This window comes from Sipha flava, unplaced genomic scaffold (assembly GCF_003268045.1).
Source record: "Sipha flava isolate LNK unplaced genomic scaffold, YSA_version1 1_pilon_pilon, whole genome shotgun sequence".
NCBI lineage: Eukaryota > Metazoa > Arthropoda > Insecta > Hemiptera > Aphididae > Sipha > Sipha flava.
Window position 1 is genome coordinate 4,840,193 of NW_020272783.1, and position 19,188 is coordinate 4,859,380.

The following is a 19,188-nucleotide window of genomic DNA, read 5'->3' on the forward strand; positions in this document are numbered from 1 at the left end:
TACGGAATATCAATATCTACGAAACGATTTTCAAACGACCGTCGTCGAAAAAAGAAATCGAAAGCTTCGAAGAATTCTATTTCGACAATTGCGCAGTCGTTTTTGAATAAAAAAACCTTCGAACATAATAGGAGGCCGTTATATACACATAAACATATATATATATATATATATATATATCAATTAAGCCGCACTTGTTCACAATTTTGAGGTCGTACACCCAATTACAATAAGGTATAATAAGCAAGGGAAAATAATACATCGTGTAGAAACGCTTTTAAAACTTTTTATTCGAGGATCAAACTTTATAAGATGCTATAAAAATTCCATGGAGGCCAAAAAACCTGAATTTTAAATTTTAAACCGTGCATATTTTCACCAAATATATTAATATTATCGAGACTATGTACTCCAAGTTATTTTTAGAGATCAAAATAATAGTATACAATACATTGAATCTATATAAATGTAACAATTCAATTAATAATATATACCTATCTGAATTGGATTTAATTCAGAAGTGTCCGCCATGAAGCCTCTAGATTATTTTTGTGGACCATCTAGATTACTTTCGGCTAAGCATTAGGGACATACAGTTTGAGAAATATTTATACAGCAGTTTGCGTGTACGCGCGTCGGCTTCGATTACATAAATATTACTCTTTTCCACCCCGCTGCGATATCGCGAAAAACCGAAATTGAAGACAGCTGTCTCGGGTGTTCAGTGCACGCATGTAAACGTAAGATTAATAACACATACAATACATATTCGTTCACGCACGGGCGGTAAATAAATGCAGAAATCTCAGTTGACGGATAACACTTTAGAATATGTTAAAAATATACGATAAACGATTGGCACTTAGCTTTTAGGCTCTATAAATCACGACGAGGGTATTTAACACGAGCGATGTGGCGGAGCGAAGAGTGTGTGGTATAAACATCGATGGGCGGAAAAAAAGCTTTTTTATTCGTATTACACATCGCTCACCAACTCAGACCGTAAGATAATATATGCGAGCCGGGGTAAAACGAGAATTGCACGAGGATTTTAGCAAAAAAGACAAAAGAAAAATAATTAATAATAATAATAGTTTTTGCTCAAGAAAATTGATTCTGGATCGAGTGTCGCATACAGCAGCAGCTGAAGTATAATATAAATATATAATATCAAAAAATATCATAAATCATTCGATGTCATCGCGTGCTAAAATATTATATATACGTAGAGTGACGGCAGAATGATATGTATCGCATGAAAAAAATCATTTAATGCTTACGAACAACGTGATGTTATACAAATGCATATAAAATGTAACGTCAAGATAACGGACAGAATTTTTTGATAAAATGTGTTAACAAACGCGTCCGCGCGTTTTTATTAAGATCAATTAAATATCCAATCAGTGGGGTAAAAATAGTAATTAATCAAACACTATATTATTATATTATTCAAATAAATGATTTATATCAATTTGAAGAATCATTAATTAATCAAATTTTAGATAATTTATGATATGGTTAAAGTTTGAAAACGTCTGTAATAGTGAAACATTTACAAAAGCAACTAGTGATTTTCTCAAGAGTTTCGTTTTGTACATAAAACGTACATAAACATACATAACGAAGCATAAAAAAAAAAAAAACTTCTTGATACTTGAAGTAACATTTGATTTTAAAATATAAAAACTAATTTTTAATAAGTTTATTTATGTTTACATTATATAGCAAACATTTTAACATTTATTTTGATACTTAATGACTTAATCCTTACAAAAATTCAATTCGACGAAGCCAGAATGAACAAAATATAATATACACTTCTATTGATATCAAGTCATATCAATAGAAATTTGTTTAAATTTATCGTTGACAAACATTCAAAATAGCTACATTGGAAACAAACACAATAACATTATAAAAAATTTAAAAGTTAATATAAAACATTTTATAAAATCCAATATAAGACAAAGATGTCAAAATTTATATGATAAAATAAAAGAAAAAACAAAACTAAGAATTCTCCACATCAAAATTACCCATGGATTCCTAATAGATAAGGAGGATCCATCGGTATGCGAAACACGTGGTGCGGATCTTCTAAATCACATTTGCTAACAAAGTGCCAATGTTAAGACAGGATCATCTCAACCTCGGCATGTCTGAAAACCTGGATACTTCACATGGACCAAAACAATGTAGTTATAAACTTCTTAAAATACACTAATTTAACTAACCTAAAATAATACTATTATGTAAAGTACATTGTAAATATTTTAATTAATGGCTATTGTTGCTGAAGTTCTTTTAAGATATTATAAATAAAAATGAAAAATATTTGACATTTAAAATTAGTTCTATAAAATGTTGACGTTATTAATTACTTTTTCAAATTCAAACTTAAAAAATAATTTTAAAGGGCTACACAAATAAAAACTTTTAAGAACAAAAAATATATAAAATTTACCCACTTCGTTAGAGACATATATATATAGTGATTATTAATGATAATAATTTAACGCACTAGTGTACGTTAATAGTTAATATTGGAATTTTTTTAAAATTATTTAAGAATAGAAACATATACTACAAGAACCTTGAATTACAAATATTTGCCAATTCAAACAATATTGACTTTATTTCCGAAGTGTTATTATATTACAATGTTATTTTTTTAAAATATGATGAGGTATTAATGATATTTTTATTAATAGATTGATTTTTAAAATTATGGATACGGTCGTTTCGGCGTAGAACTCGTAAAATAGTAACTGTTTTTAATTAACGTAAAATAATAAATGAACAAGACGTTTTACTAGTTTACCACATAAAGACCATACTAATTATGTTGACGACGTTTAATTTGGACAATGAAGACAAATTTATAATGACTATGACTTTTAATAAAATTTCAAACGAGGTATATTATTATTTACTACTCTTCTTATTTTTGTAAGCATAGAAGTACTTAACCGTTTTTCTCGATAATTAGTTTTTAATTAGTCGTAGAGTAAAATAAATAAATTTGTTCGAATAAAAATGCTATTAAGATTTAATACAGTTTTAAATTTGCAAAACCTATATACAACAGCATTATCATTTATATATTGATTTTAGTATTCCTATGTAACACACACATAATATGAGTAATGGCTTTGTTTTTAGATAGTTTCAAAGTTTTAATATGCACACGACAACGACAAATGGGAATATTCTATTATGAAGCGCAGATATAATATGTCATGACCTCACCAAAAGTAATTCGACAGAATTTGTTTGAAAACTTTCGGAGTGTTATTAAGTCTCGAGGACTGTTATTATATGTCTTCATATACAATTTTTATTTGCGTCAACCCCATGGGAATTAGACTGAGTGTAAAGCATACGTCTAAGTCAACGGAGAGAGACATATCCTAACCTAAGGCGTTATGTTTTTAATAAATTAAGTTATTTATGACGACGAGAACATGACGACTAACCCCGTCAAACGCAATAACAACAATATACGCTAAACTGGGAAAACAACGAGATTTAAATTAACGTGACAGTGCAGTACTATATATATCACATCTGCGAGGCAACGAAAATAATTTATTTTTAATTTATAATCAATTTTTGACCGTAGTATTTTTCCCGATCATTGAACACTTTTTTGATCGATGAATTTAAAAATTGAAATTACATTACATACGTGTCGGTTCAGAATTGTACGCGAATTCGCTGTTTTTGTCTTTGTGGTTCAAATCGTGCATGATTACATCAAATTCAAGAGCAGTAGCCGGATTTCCCCTAGACTTAACGTCATAACGACTTCCGTTCGCCCAATTGCCACAAATAGTAGATTAACGTTTTCGAGCCGTTTATATGTAAACACATTCCTGGATACGGAATTACGACGATCCAACCCCGAGCAACTGCAGTAAATATATATATGATGTACGTGACAATATCCGGACTTACAAAGAACCCAAGAGTTGTACGTAGTCGTCTCGGGGGCGTTCAGAAGGAGGCAATTTTACGGAAATCGATAGAACACTGATTGGGGGTTATTTTTTCTACTAAGCACGAAGATTTGATGCCAGGTGTGAAAACGGCTCACATTTCCTGCGGGTAAGAAGCTACATACATATACAACAATATCGAATCTAAGGGAGCAATACAAGGTTTTCTTGATTCCGTTTTTAGATTTTAAACACAAAAAAAATCAAATAATAATATAATAAGATAGATTTGTTTTTAGAGCTCTTATTTTGAATATTTAATAAATAAAACTTATTTGACAACGTAAAAATAAAACTCTACAATAAAATAATAATAACACAATACGTCAATCGCGTTGTGTATGGACATACAAGCGTAATTATATCGTAAATATACATTGAGGAAGGGTAGAACTATAAAATAATATTTACATAAAATTTAATTGAAGGTAAATTGAAGGTACGTTCAAAATTAAAATGGATTAAAATGCTGCGTGGGACTAAAGATCAACATATAGGGGGCCCAGTCCCAAAGCCCCTAATATTCACCTGCCCACTTTGGGGTCGATTACCCTATGAACATGCTTCATTACGTGGGTGTTGTGGCGTACAACCATGGAAGAACATAAGAGAACGAATGCAATGTCCCCAAATGTGTTTATAATTATGATAAGTATAAGATAATGTTATAATATTATTCTGTCTATTAATATGAAATCACCTGTAGTTCTGGCGAACCACCCTCGTCTCTGATCAACAAAAGGTGGCTGTGGCCATCCAATGATATCTCTTTCTTGAACCGACCACCTTCCGGACTTTCTTCCTGCATGTACGAGCCAGTCAGGTACCGGTGCACCAGCGCCGATTTGCCGGATGATAACGAACCGACGATGCCTAGACGTAGGTCCGGTACAGCCCGAGACAAAGTCCATTCTTGGCTGTTTACAAACGAATCTGCAGGAAAATAAAAAAATAATGTTATTATTTTGGTATTGCATTGTTATAGTATATTACAACGACGTATTATATTAATGTGAGCACGGAAACCGTTCGCAATCAATGCAAAACAATTAACATGCTGCGGTTATAATGTACGGAGTATATGAATATCGAATCGACAAAACGTCTTAGGTTCAAATATAGTTATTTCTTCATTCTTTATACTTTTTTTTTAATTTTTACTATAGGACGTTTTCTATTTACACTTTTTGTTTTAAAAACTTAGTGGAGTATAATTGACTTTACAATTGAAATTGATATTCTCTCCGGTCGACTGGAATAATTGCAATAAAAACCATTCAAAGATTTGGGTATAAAAATACAAGTTTACATATTTCAATATTTTTGGATGGCCGACAAATTTATTGATATAAACTTTTAATATGGATTGTTTTATTTAGGTAAACACCAATTATATAAATAAATAATTATATGAACCAAACAAGATTTATACGTATATACAGAGGTTGCAGTGATTGAATTATTTTTAAAAAGTACGTGAATAAATAGCAAAAATGATGAAAATTTAAGCACGCACATAAAATAAACGTCGATATTTTTTTAATAAAACTATATATATAGACGCTCCCTAATAAAAATTAATCTTAGTAATAAGTCTTAGAAAGTGGTTGTTATGAATTGAGAGTATCGAACGAAATCTTTAATCTAATTACATACCGTTGAATCTAATTTTATATAATATATTTTGGAATCCAATCAATCATTCGAAATTTCATTGAAAGCGATGAAGTGCACCTGTCATGTTTTCATAAAACCTAGCAGAATGCATAATAGTTCACTAATAATATTTTTTAAGTGATAAAAACTCAAAACAACCCGCCATTGCCACAGTCACCGTGTTCTGAATGTTCTATTTCAGTGTATTTTATTATAAATTGACCGAAGCACGAAAGTCAGATAAAAAAAAAAAAAAAACGTCGATATGGTAGTAAATAAAATACACAGAGAAAAGCTCAAAGTTTATAATAAAATATTGTGCAACATACATAAAGGTAATTAAAGGTAAAATTTCTTCAAACGAGTTATTTTTTTAGAGTTTTCTTTGCGTTAATTTATTTTTATTTGAAAACGAAACGAGTATTAATAGTTTATCAGAATTGGTAATATTATTAAGAGGGAATACATAACAATGCACTGTTGAAACGATGTTAGCATTATAGTTGTTACGAAGCTATAACTCTAAACAACATGCATAATATTATGTGAGAACATGAATATTAGCCACATTGTATTTGTACATAATTTATGTACACAGAGCTATATGATAAGTATATACCGTGTTATATATGTTATACTACATGAATCGTTTACGGCACTGTGTACATCGATAAAACTATGTAATGTATAAACGACGACAATTTTCGGTGAAATCGTTATGAATAAATTTGTGTGGTGGAAAGGCAAAATGTTCCTAAACACCTGATGGTGTAGCGGTTCTATCGAACACATAGTAATAATAACAATCATTGCTCATGGTCATTAAAATGTATTATAATTTCATTCGCAGTTAACGTTTATCGTATGTATAATATTCTCTCTGGGAGGGTTCAAAACGAGTAAAGAATAATAATAATACATTGAGTATATGCGTTATCGAGAACATTGAACGAATAATAAATATTACATTATTGTACATCTTTAGCGGAAAGGCGATTTGATGGAAATAATCGAATATGATAAAACATCAACATGAACTAACACATTCAGTTATAAGACACCTATATGTATTCATACATTCATATGTTTATGACGAAATTCCATTTTTAATAAAATCAATTTGTATAAAAATGCGTATAGAAATATTTTAGCGCCTCATGTATTGTATTTCAAGGGCGTTCATCGGTTGGCTATTCTATCATCGGACTATTATAATATAGGGTTCAATATATAAAAAAAAAAAAAATCATTTTTATACATATATGGTTTTATTTTACATAAATCGTATAAAACAATAAGTAGTGCATCTTTTGGGGCCAGCCGCAAAATTGTAGTTGATATACACATGAATTTATTTAAGATTTTAGATTATATACAAACTATGAATAAACTTCAGTTATAAAATTAAAATTAAATTTGCATTCAATACACGTATATATGTATATTTGAAAACGTAAACTCGAGAAATATGACAGTTAAAGAGACTATACAAATATTCATCTGAAAGTATCTGAGGCGTCGGAAACAACCATTCTCTGAGTATCCCTTCTTCCCAAATCACGAATGAATCATAACTCAGAAGGCTCTGTTAAATAATTAAAAATATTTTTTAGAATTTTGAAATCGACTTCGCTCAAATCTTCCTTTTCTACGCGATATTTTGCACGCGTGAGAGTATATTCACAAAAGGTGGTGAACCGGAGTACGAGAGTCGCGTGGGCAGAACCGGGGAGTGAGGCGGAGCTGAGTTGAACGCGCGCATTGTATTCAAAAACGATGACGACCGGACGGAGCAGTCTCTTATTATCTCCGTTGTCCAACGCTGCCGCCGATATTTACCCAACTCGCTCGCTTTTATTTTGTGGACCGTGAACCGGTTTTTTTTTCTTTCAAAATCGTTTGTAATATATACAACGGTTACGCGCCAACGCTTTTTATTTACGATTTCGTAGCAGCATTACCACCACAAACCGCACGCGAACGTCGTTGAAACAGCAAAACCCGAGGACGAACTGCCATTTTTTTTCTTTCTTTTTCTCTTTCTCTCTCAGGACGCACGTACGCCTGCAGTGTGCAGGTACACGCTGCCCGTGCATGTGTGTTACTACGGATCGGACCGCAATTGCGGTACAAAACGGCTATACGGTCACAACTTACATTAAGGTACTATACAATTCCACTATTACCGTGTTCCGTGTTTAGTTTGTATATATTTAATAACGAATAGGCCTTAAATAACAATCACTTTTAATTATAGTCATTAATTTATTTTAAGTACCTAACGCTTTTTAGCACAGCCATCAGTAATCACACTCAAATATATGGTGGAATAGTTGAGTATTCTTACGACAGCGTATAGTGTGGTGACGTAGTATTAACCAAGTTTGGCTAGAAAATAAAATCGGCCAATAAGATTGCCCAATTCGGCACAGACCAAATGGCCTATACGAGATACAGCACAGCGATAGTGAATAGTTCCTTCATTGTAGATACACAATTCGTCTATACCGGGTGATCAGTATTTTATGTGCCAGCGGTTTTCTCAAATAGAAATATGCCAATTATTGAAAAAATATACAATGGTGACATTTTATGAAATACCATATTCTACAATTATTTGCGAGATTTTAGAAATTGAATTTTTAAAATCCAAAACAAAAACCTCAAAAACCCAAAAATAAATTCAGATTACTCAGTATACACTAATCTAACTTACCCGTGACGCGTGTGTAGTATGTGTGTGTGTATGTACATGAGTGTATTACAGTAATATATTGTTGACTGTAGTTCCGCAGCAGCACGGTTCTACGCGTATATACCTTCATATGGTGTCCCACGAGTATTAACGGGTGAGTAATTTAAAGTGGCAGTGGAATTTTCACAACTTCCACCTTTATATATATATATACATTTACAAAGTAAATCCTTGAGGGATAACTTGTATAGGTATAAAATATATACATATGTTTGACGATGACGACAATTGCAGTTTGAAAAGCTAAAACGGTCATTTGAAGTACGACCGCGGCGACGGGGTAACAAAATTACAATTTAAAAATAACAATATCGTACGAGTGGACGTATGAAATAATGATTATAATAATAACAATAAAAGAAAAATACTCGAAAACTAGCCTGTATGTATACATATATATTTCGTATATACGCGCGCGCGCGCTTCGAGATCATAATCGACCCAAAATCCAATGAGTGTACTTCCCCCTACTACCACGGGATAGATTTTACGGAAATAAAAACAGGCTCGTGTCCTGGCACCGTCCCTCTACGTGCCACACACACACATACATTTAAATACGTGAGTATACGATAGTTATACATGTAACATTATACAACGGTCGAATGCATATTTACTCAGAATTATATTATTGCGAGATAAAAAAAACGTTACTGTCGTCAACAGCGAAAACAGCTACACCTGGCAAACGCAGAAAATGTCATTATACATTTTGCAGCTTACATGCAATGTTGAGAGTATATTCCACGCGCAAGAACCATATACGCACGTCGACAAATAAAATATTATGCGCTAGTAATACGTGTATTATGGACGCATATGCAAATAGAAATATCAAAAAGAGGGTGAAAAAAAAATCGCTCGAGCGCAAAAGTTTACGCGTGCTATAAATAAAACGTAATGCGTAAATACTCGTAATAATAATATATCAGTGAAATGTCAAAATTCATATTGGCCAAACTGTCAAACACAATACCAACGACGACGATTTGAATACGTCTCGTGAGGAATGTTTAAGGTTCACATAACTATATATGTAGTCGTTTGCGCGCAACCATGCGCTGAAGTTGACACGAATAAATCCCGAAATCGACTTATGTACGCACCAAAACAATAACAAAATTGTACATAATAACACATTGTGCGAAAACGATTTTGTCTACAAGTTTTCCCCGATTCAACAGGGTTTGTTTCTGTGTCGCGGATAGTATACGCGCATGTGTTCAAAGTTGTAGTTGCTCAAGTTTTTGTTTACTCTCTTAGGCAGGGATTCCTAACCGCTATGCTGCGAAATTATTCAGGTGTGTCGTATAATTTTTGTCTTTATGCGTAATAAATATAATAATCATTATAATTTATATTTATGATAGCATTGAATTCGGAATTCCCTTGAAAATAAAAAAATGATAAAATGTCCGGATAAAACAGTTATAATATTATACAGGTATCCGATACTACTCGATACGGCAGTTGCGTTGACTTTTACCACATACTATAATGACTATATGAAAACATATCCTGTGCTCATTATAATGATAACTGTGTGCGTGTGATTTTTACGCATAATACTGTATAGGTATTCGGTCAAGAAATATTGTAAGTTAAATTTAAAAATGGACAGATTTTTTAAAAAACGTAAATTAACGGATGGCAGTGATGTTAGTGCAAATGGCAACAATTTAAATTTTGAAATTACTATTAAACAATCAGCTTTAATGAGTGATAAAAGTTTAAATTTAAAAGTTAAACATAAGTATGTTGATAATTATTTATGTTTTGGATTTACGAGGAATGGTGATATTGATTGTCCCTTTACCAGTTTGTATCGTTTCAACTGTTTCGCCCCTAATAGAGGAATTATGTAAAACACACCAGTCTCAAATATCATATTAAATTTGTATTATATATATAATGATGGCATTATGTATATTTATTATTATTTATTTAAGTGTGCCGTGGAAATTTATAAAATTATCAACTGTGCCGTCAAGTAAAAAAGGTTGGAAATCCCTGCTCTACACGGGCTTCCTAACCGCGTATCGGAGAACTGAAACGGCGAAGGATAGGATTTCGTTCCGCAGCAAAGCAAAAGCGTTACCCGGCAAAGCGTTCCGCTCCCGTGGCCCGGGATAGGGCGCACACGCGTACGTATTATGGTTATATGACCGAAACGATTGCACAGCGTTTGCGAAACACAAGAAGAAACGGTCGCGGACTGCTGCTATAGTATACACACAGGTAAACCGTACATTCGTTCGTACACACGTCACACTTATTGTTACCGTTAACTCATACACCGGAAGGAAACGCACTGTCGCCACAAATCGCGTACGATTATAATAATACGCACAGGGGTGTACGCCAGTGGTTCTTTCCACAATAGGATGTCCACGATGGGCCGATGTTACTATAGGGGATCTGGGCGATTGTCGCCAAAATGAATACATCGAGCAAGCGCAATCAAACTATTGTCAGACGAAAAACGAAGGTTTCACCCGTCTCGAATAATTCAGATGACTCGTAATTACAACATAATACTATAAAAATTTAATCAAACACGTAAATCTCATTGTATTGAAAAAGTTTGTGTTCATACAAAAAAGCGAGTAAAATAAAAAAAATAATTCTTCGTAAACATCATCATGCGCACAAACAAAATAAAGTCGTCCTGGATCCAATTTAAGTTATAGCTTGACTTTCTTGATTTCATATTAATAAGGAATCACTGTCTTACGCAGTCGACGACAGTTCAAGACGGGCACTCAAGACCTGCAGTACAAGGCATTTCTCCTCCGATGTAAATGTATTACACCGCGTGCACTGTATGTTCAAAAAGTTGTAACACGAGACTGATGTTTTACGTTAGCTTAGCGCACGAATTCAAACACTCACTACACCGACAATTATAGTAATATTATACCGTTTACATTAAGCGTATATGTACGAAAGGTTTCTGATTTTCAAGACAAAAATATAATATGTTAAACACAAAGTATCGTTTAATTACACGTTGCCGGAGAGGTATTCGATTATTGTGATAAGTAGTGGTCGTATTTCACCGATTATTCGACTGTAAACGCTGTACCAAGTATGCGGTCTAAAATTTTTATACGCATATGCATTTCTGTTGTGTGAGAGCTTGCGTAAAAATCGTATATTATATATATGGTTTCGTAGCGGTTAAAGACTATTAATCATATATCAATTAAAAACTGTAACCGCAAAATGTTTACAATAGACTAATTATACGCTTACTATGAACATTATATTAAACATAAAGAAACACAAACGAATTAGATTTTATTTATCGAAAATAATAAGTCATATCATCGTACATATGTTCAGTAGATTTAAAAATGCATCCATAATTATTGTTTTACTGCGTTTTAATTGCGTTCGATCGATTATCACTGGTTATATATACGTTTCAACCATGAGATTGAGCACAGGGGCAGATTTATAAACTTAACTAGGGCATGGGGGGAGGTACTGCATACATGTCAAATTATGATAACAATTTAAAAAAATCAATTATTTACGCTACAGATACGAGTTGAAATATTTAAAACATAAATATTTTGATAATAGCCGTCTTGTTTATTTCCATACATATTAACATATACATACTATTTTTCAATAGTGTTTTAACATAAAGTCGTTTTTCTTTTGACTACTGAACTGTAAAATTTTTTTTTAGTTTTTAGAAAAATTCTAGACTTGCTAGAGCAATTGTTCGATTAATCAGATTTCTGTTCGTATGTATACGACAGGATGCTTACGAACAGATTCCGAATAATCACTTGTGCACGCGTTAAATATAATTATTTACGTATCGTCATTCGTAATTTTATGACAATATTCTAATTATAAAACATATTATAGTATATGCTTGTTGGTCACTCTCGCTGCAACAGGCCTCATCTCTACATATAGCGTGGGGTCATGTTATACAAGTATACATAGCAATTATAGTGCGACACGGAAACGACTGAAATTAAACATAAAACATTTATCTAAGTGCAATAAGATAAGCATTATGACATGATATAAAATCAATGATCTGAAGTACTGTTCTAAAACCGAGCTCACACGAATATTTACAACACAAACAAAACCTAAAAGTATAAATGCATGTTAAACCTAAATGTATGTACAAATGCGTAACTGGGACACGGAAAATAACGGTTTGATACATCTCGATAGGGTAACAGTAGAGTTATTGGGTCAGTCCACCATTCGAGAGTTTAGTCGTATGTCCCTGTTTTATTTGCGACGCAATTGAATCTTACTGCAAAATAATCGTTAAGAAGTAATATTAACAAACCAATCTCTTGACCGCAAAAAACAACAATATACTTTAATTGGCCGACGGTTAAAAATGTACACATATTAACGGATTGACACAGCGGTTGGAGAACGGGTCAGCATAACAATATAACACGTTAGCTTTTGTAACAACGTATACAATGTATACAACGTCCTTGCAAACGCCAGTATTATTGTGTTACACATCCGAACAACGCACATTTTGGTCCGCAAAACTTAAAAAAATTTAGAAATACAGTACAAATATTGTTTTTAACCCGAATACGAATACGTATGAATGTAATTGCGGCGAATATGAGAACAATAGATGATTAAACTTATCTTATAGGCATACTGCATACGACGAACGTCACGCAGTATAATGTTATATTGATTAAAGAAAAATTGAAGTTTGCGTATGATAATTAAAATCCGTAAAAGGTCATACGCAGGCCGGGGAGACGAGCTTTATATGGTAAACGAAACGTGAAAGAAAGGTAGTGTACACCGAGCACTATAGTATACACGAGGTCTAAATCGAAGGGGAAAACTGTCGCCGCCGGCGGGGGTGTGCAGGATAAAGAAAGAAAGACAACGCGGGGTGCTAGTGCTTATACTATCATCAGCCCTTTCGCCCCTCTACTCTTGTATACGCCAATAGACATATTATTATTTCCATTGGCTTTTCGCGTTCGGGCACGGCGATGAGTCATCGACTTTAATGCGTGTAAATAGGGGAAAGAAGGACTTGGGCTTTTGTTTCCAGTGGATAAATAAACAATATGCAAGTGCACGTCACTTGGTCCGTGAGCGTAAAAGTATATAAGTGCAACGCCGCTGCCAATAAAACGTATATACATAAATAAAATAAACTTTTAAATATTCACGAACGTGGAGAGAGTGAAAAAGTAGATTTCTGTTAACAACGACGAAATTGTATGTAACGACTCGATTTTACTGTGTTGCACTTGTAATAATTAGTCGTTTTTTTTTTTATAGTTGGCGCCATCAGATATACTCATGTGTATTAATATAACTACATACATAGGTATGCGTGTGATTTTCCCACTTAATTTGCAGAACGTTTTTCGAATGACCACGCTTGATACAAACATACATCAGTACAAACATACCTAATATAACTAAATATACATACCGTTGGTTGCATGTGAATGATATTATGATAAACAATGTAAAAGAAATTGACACACGGTGATAGTAAATATATGTGCGTAAATATATTTTTACACAAAGACGTTGCATAAATATTGTACAGGATGAACAGAGATCGATGGGTTTAAGGAGAAATATATGATTGAAATTACATATTATGTGCTACGTATAATACATGTCATAAGTACATAATATGTAACACATACACGCATAAATAGCGAATGAAGTGTCTGCTCTGAAGATATAGTGGATATTACATTTGATAAATCATTAGACGTTCATACTGCCAAAAAACGTTTCATTTCCTTAAACAGAAGTCGTTTACCGGTGATATAATTGTGCACGCGTAATTACTTCGATTGAGTGTGTGCAAACGAGTTGCAGGAAATACATGCGAGCACGAGCCATTCTCGTTCGGATCTTCGCGCAATAAAAGTCAACCGACTCACTGCGTAAGAAACATTTGTAAGGAAACGAAACCGACAATTATCGTCTAATTTACTGCATATATTATATCGCAGTATATTACGCAGTACCGTAAGCTTTATAGATATACACATTCAACGTTGTGCGTATACGCGCTTTCGTGCAAAACTCGTAAATTGTTCACATATTAAATAGAGGCTTATAAGCTATAGGCGTTTCTACTAAATGTCGTCCTATCCTAAAATATAATTATATGCGTAGACATGTGCGGATGAAATATCGCATAATTGGATTTCTAGATTATTGAATACATAACGAGTGGTATATCTAACTAATCGAAAGTACTTAAAATACTACTTTGTGGACCAGTGATTCCTAAACCTGGGGAGCATTCCTCCTTAGAGTCGAGCGAAAAAATTGGTAAGGAAGCCCAAGTAGTAATCACGGAGTTAATTTTTTAAATGATTTACATAATGGCGGAAAGGATCGAAAAATTTATGATAGGTTGCCGCTTATAGTAAGATATTGCACAATACGTATAAATTCTAAAAAAAGGTCATCAGCATTATTTTTTTGTAACATTAATTTATCGTGGTAGGTAAGGTAATAATTTTTCGGTTTTAAAATAAAATAGGATGAGAAACACTGATCTATACAAACACATACATCATACACCACGCTAGCGAAAATGTTTTGGAAAATCTAATTGTTTTTACATATAATATATATACACATACCTACATATAAAGTTTATTATAATAGGTTAGCAACATAATACCGTATGGTTATAGATTGTTAATTGTGTATTAAAATTCAACACATTTTGCATTTTCTCACGGGCTAAGTACTGACATACGCGAGGATCACCGTAATTAGTTAAATTTAAAACAATGAGACATTAACACGTACTATTAGAATTTGGCCGTCTTACAATATAATTACTGGGCATGGTCGTGTCGTCAATGTGAAATCGAGAGGGTTCCACCATCGTTAGACGTGTTGTGGATTTTTTTTTTACACATTTTCTCTCCATCTAGCTTTCGGTTTCTCTGCTCATAAAATAAATTACGACAGCAGTACTACTTCTCGACCCTCTCGGTCGCGTAAAAACACATACATTATTGTTATATGCGTGGTTATAGGAATATGTAAATGTTTTAAAGGTTTCATCGATTTAAGTTTTTTTATTTTTATTTTTTCTCGTTATTTGTTGCTAGGCAATACATTGGACGGTTTGAAAGTACAACGACGTTCGTTAAAGGATGAGGGGCCTAAAGCAGGGAAACCGGACGATTTGGGAAATATATGATCGGAATACTCAAAGAGAATTCCTTTACTATGAGGGTTGTATATTGTACATAGTATGTGTATGGCTGTGCAGACAGAAAAGGTGAAAACTTTTTTCTCAAAATTTTACAAATAAGACAGCAACGAAAGTTTTCAGCTTCCTTTTTTGTTCTTCTCTGATTTATCAAAGTATAAACTTCAGAATGTATTTACATTTGCCGAAAACTATGTTTTTACATATCGTATGTTTATTTAAACCAAATACATTGAACAAAAATAAAAAAATTTCTATTCATCAATTTAGATTAAAATTCTGAAGATTTTATAAAATGCAACAAAAGATTAATACCTGAGTATTATTACTAGTTTTTTTATATCATACAAAAGCGCAAATAAGAAAAAGTGTATAATTTTAATATATTACCATTTTATTTGACAATAAATATAAATATTTTTAATAATGATGTCACAGAATAATCGTTCAGTATTGTAATAAAATATTATTCAAATAATAAATATACCTTTCAAAATAGATTAATAAAATCGAAGCGTTAAAAATACTTTAAATCATTCGAATGTTATTGTAATCACGATAAAAAGAAAATATTTTAACATTGAATCCGGATCAATGAACGTACGTGAGATTACGATATTTTCTGAACGAAATAATTTAATAGATTATCACGACCATTTTTAAACACGTTTGTTTAATAACATTTGAAATTTGTACTATTTAAAGATATTTTAATCGCGCCCTAATTATGTCAACGTGCCCTTATATGCAAAATGTGCCGATACACACTAGAGTAGAGGCAAAAATAAATAAACAAAACGTGTGTCCTTAATACTTAAAACTTGAATGGCAAACAGGCACAAAATGTGTTACGCGATGAATTTATCGATTTTGTAAAAATAATATAATACTATGTCTTTACATGTGTATATACGCATAAATGTTAAGATATATCGAATACGATCACTGATGGTTTTTTTTTTTTGAGAACACTATTATGGTATCGGGGATCGAAGTAGAGGAAAAAATATCTACCGGAAACAGGCAGTTTAACGATTCGACACACGGTTTGCAATCCGGAAAGCACTTAGGCAATTTTTTTTATAGGTTATTCATTAGTACTGTGTGTGTGTGATGTTGTACCCATGTACTCGTACTATATACATTCCTTTTACTATATTTTAATACGCGTTTTATTAACAAACTGCACGACCGGTTGTGCGACTGTTATACGCAGTGTGACGATTGATCTGCACAAGCGTTGTTCCGTTATAGCACATTATTTATACATAATATTATAATCATAATATGCGAATAGTCCACGGTTGAGAGTAAAGGCGTTGTATAGTATTGTGTAAAGGGCGTTTGGCGTACGATACGCGAGTATAGACTCATACGGTTTTTCGGAATAATCACACGCCGCGGCCGCTGCTGTGAACCAATAATGGCGAATAGTATACATAAATAATATATAAATACTATAAATATAATACGTGATACGTGTAGTGAATACAAAAGAGATATCCGCGAGCGTATTCCGCACATATGCTGGGTAATAATATACTACGTATGCTGTTAAATTCACATGCTCTGTAGTGACAATGATATATGGTACATATGCATTCAGTGTTTAAGCAAAACAAATATGAGAAATGAAAAAACCAAAAAAATAAAATAAAATAAAAAAAAGTTGAACAAAAATAGAGAAAAAAAGGTCGGGAGAGTTAAAGTTTTGAATGTTATAATAATGATAGACTCTACTACCTTGTTTAGTTGGTACATAAATATTTATATTCATACGTGTGTGTGTGTGATATATGGGATTTTGCATGGGGTTAATGTTTCGCGTAACGAATTAATCACATAAATAAAGAATAATTTATTATTTCACGCGTATATACATTGTGTTGTGTTCAGTCAACGACAAGTATACGGCTTAGAACAAACGACTTAAAATTATTATGGTTTGTCAAATTTAAGTTGGTACATTAACTCGAGGAAAACATGAATATAATACTTTTCGAGTTAACAAAAACAATAAAGAAGCAATACAAATTCGTCTAATAGAGTATAAAATAAATTAGAGATAAATTCAATATATATAATTCGACCGTTGATCTAAATGACATTTATTGCAATCGCCTAGGCCAATCAAGAGTTCGTAAACTATATATACGGCACATGACAAAGATTCGCTTCCTTTTTCTACAACAACAATAACTTCTCTAATTCAAACTTTGTGATTCGATTTAAACTCCGGTAGAACTCATATATATATATATATATATATATATATATATATATATATACGAAAGAATTATATGACCCTACAAACCACGAGATGATAACAAATTGTTTTCAGGGTTACCTCAATCATTGAGTCGCAATATAATCGAATCACTCGATGAGGAGCGTTAAGGAACATTTATTTTACTTCATCTTTCTGAAATATGATTTGAAAATCTACTATACAATCACTATTCTAATTTAACTAAAATATATACTAGTCATGAATAATAATGTAAAGTTTTAACCATTTTTGTCTGATTTTGAATAAGGGTGATATTATAATTTTTTTTTATTTAAAATTAATTAAAAGTTTAAAGCTCAAATAATTTTTTAAAACACGAAACGGCGAAAGCCAAGTATAGGTATAGCTAGTATTTCACCTTAAACAACAATATTATCAAGAGTTGTATGTATATATATACACTCAAAGTAAGTTTTCTATTTTTCCACAATAATCTGTTTCAGAGACGACGGTGACGCCAAGCCAATAAAAGGGGAGGAACTACGGTAGCACGCACGCAATTTAACCTAGACTGTTGGCGCCTAGATTCTTCGATACGATAACATATATCCCCCCTTAATTTTATCACGCAAACTAATGTTTAAAAAAATAAAAAAAATAGAATTTCCATTAAAAATGATTATGATATTAAACACGAGAGTTCCAACAGGGCAAAATTATTTCGATTATTTAAACATGAGAAGCTGCTTTGTTGTTGCAAAATCATGTCCATGGGTTCCGGACGTCCTGTGGTTCTATTGACTTGATGTATACGTGATGAGGCACGGACCTATTTCATGAGGATTAATAATCCATATGCAAAACTGTTAATTAAAACACAATAAGGGATATTTTCCATCTCAGTAGGATGTTAAAACAATCGGAAACCTAAGTCAAGGGTACATAATGTTATGTTATATTTACACTGCATAGTGAGTACGTCATATGAATGTCTTGTGAAAATATAAGGAAAACAATCAGCTATAGTTGTGTCGATAGACAAAGGTTGTTCGTTGTAAATTGAATTTTGATTGTACGTGAACGAAAATTTCATTAAAATATCATTATTTCTTAACTACAACTTTCATGTAAATAATACGAGTAAAATGTGATTTTTAACTGTAAACGGATGCGTTGACGTAGTCAATATGGGATTTGTAAACAAATGCAGTACACGTTATCAAGAATTCAACCATAATTAAACCGGTCCGAGTTACAAGGGATGTGCATCGTGAACTTACAAATGCGCCTGCACGTCTATGAGATATAAACGTATTTGAGT

The 19,188-nt window shown here is 32.4% G+C and overlaps 1 protein-coding gene across 3 annotated transcripts in view; it reads right to left on the reverse strand.

Annotated features, from left to right (window-relative positions):
* LOC112681984 (centaurin-gamma-1A) overlaps positions 1-19,188 on the reverse strand; it is a 75,267-nt gene that overhangs the window by 17,248 nt on the left and 38,831 nt on the right. For all 3 annotated transcript variants that reach the window (XR_003148448.1, XM_025552385.1, XM_025552386.1), the window contains exon 2: positions 4,702-4,934. Coding sequence is in view for 2 of the 3 variants with exons in the window: in XM_025552385.1 (XP_025408170.1) it covers positions 4,702-4,934 (233 nt within the window). In the remaining variant the exon portion in view is untranslated. The remainder of the gene's footprint in view (positions 1-4,701; positions 4,935-19,188) is intronic.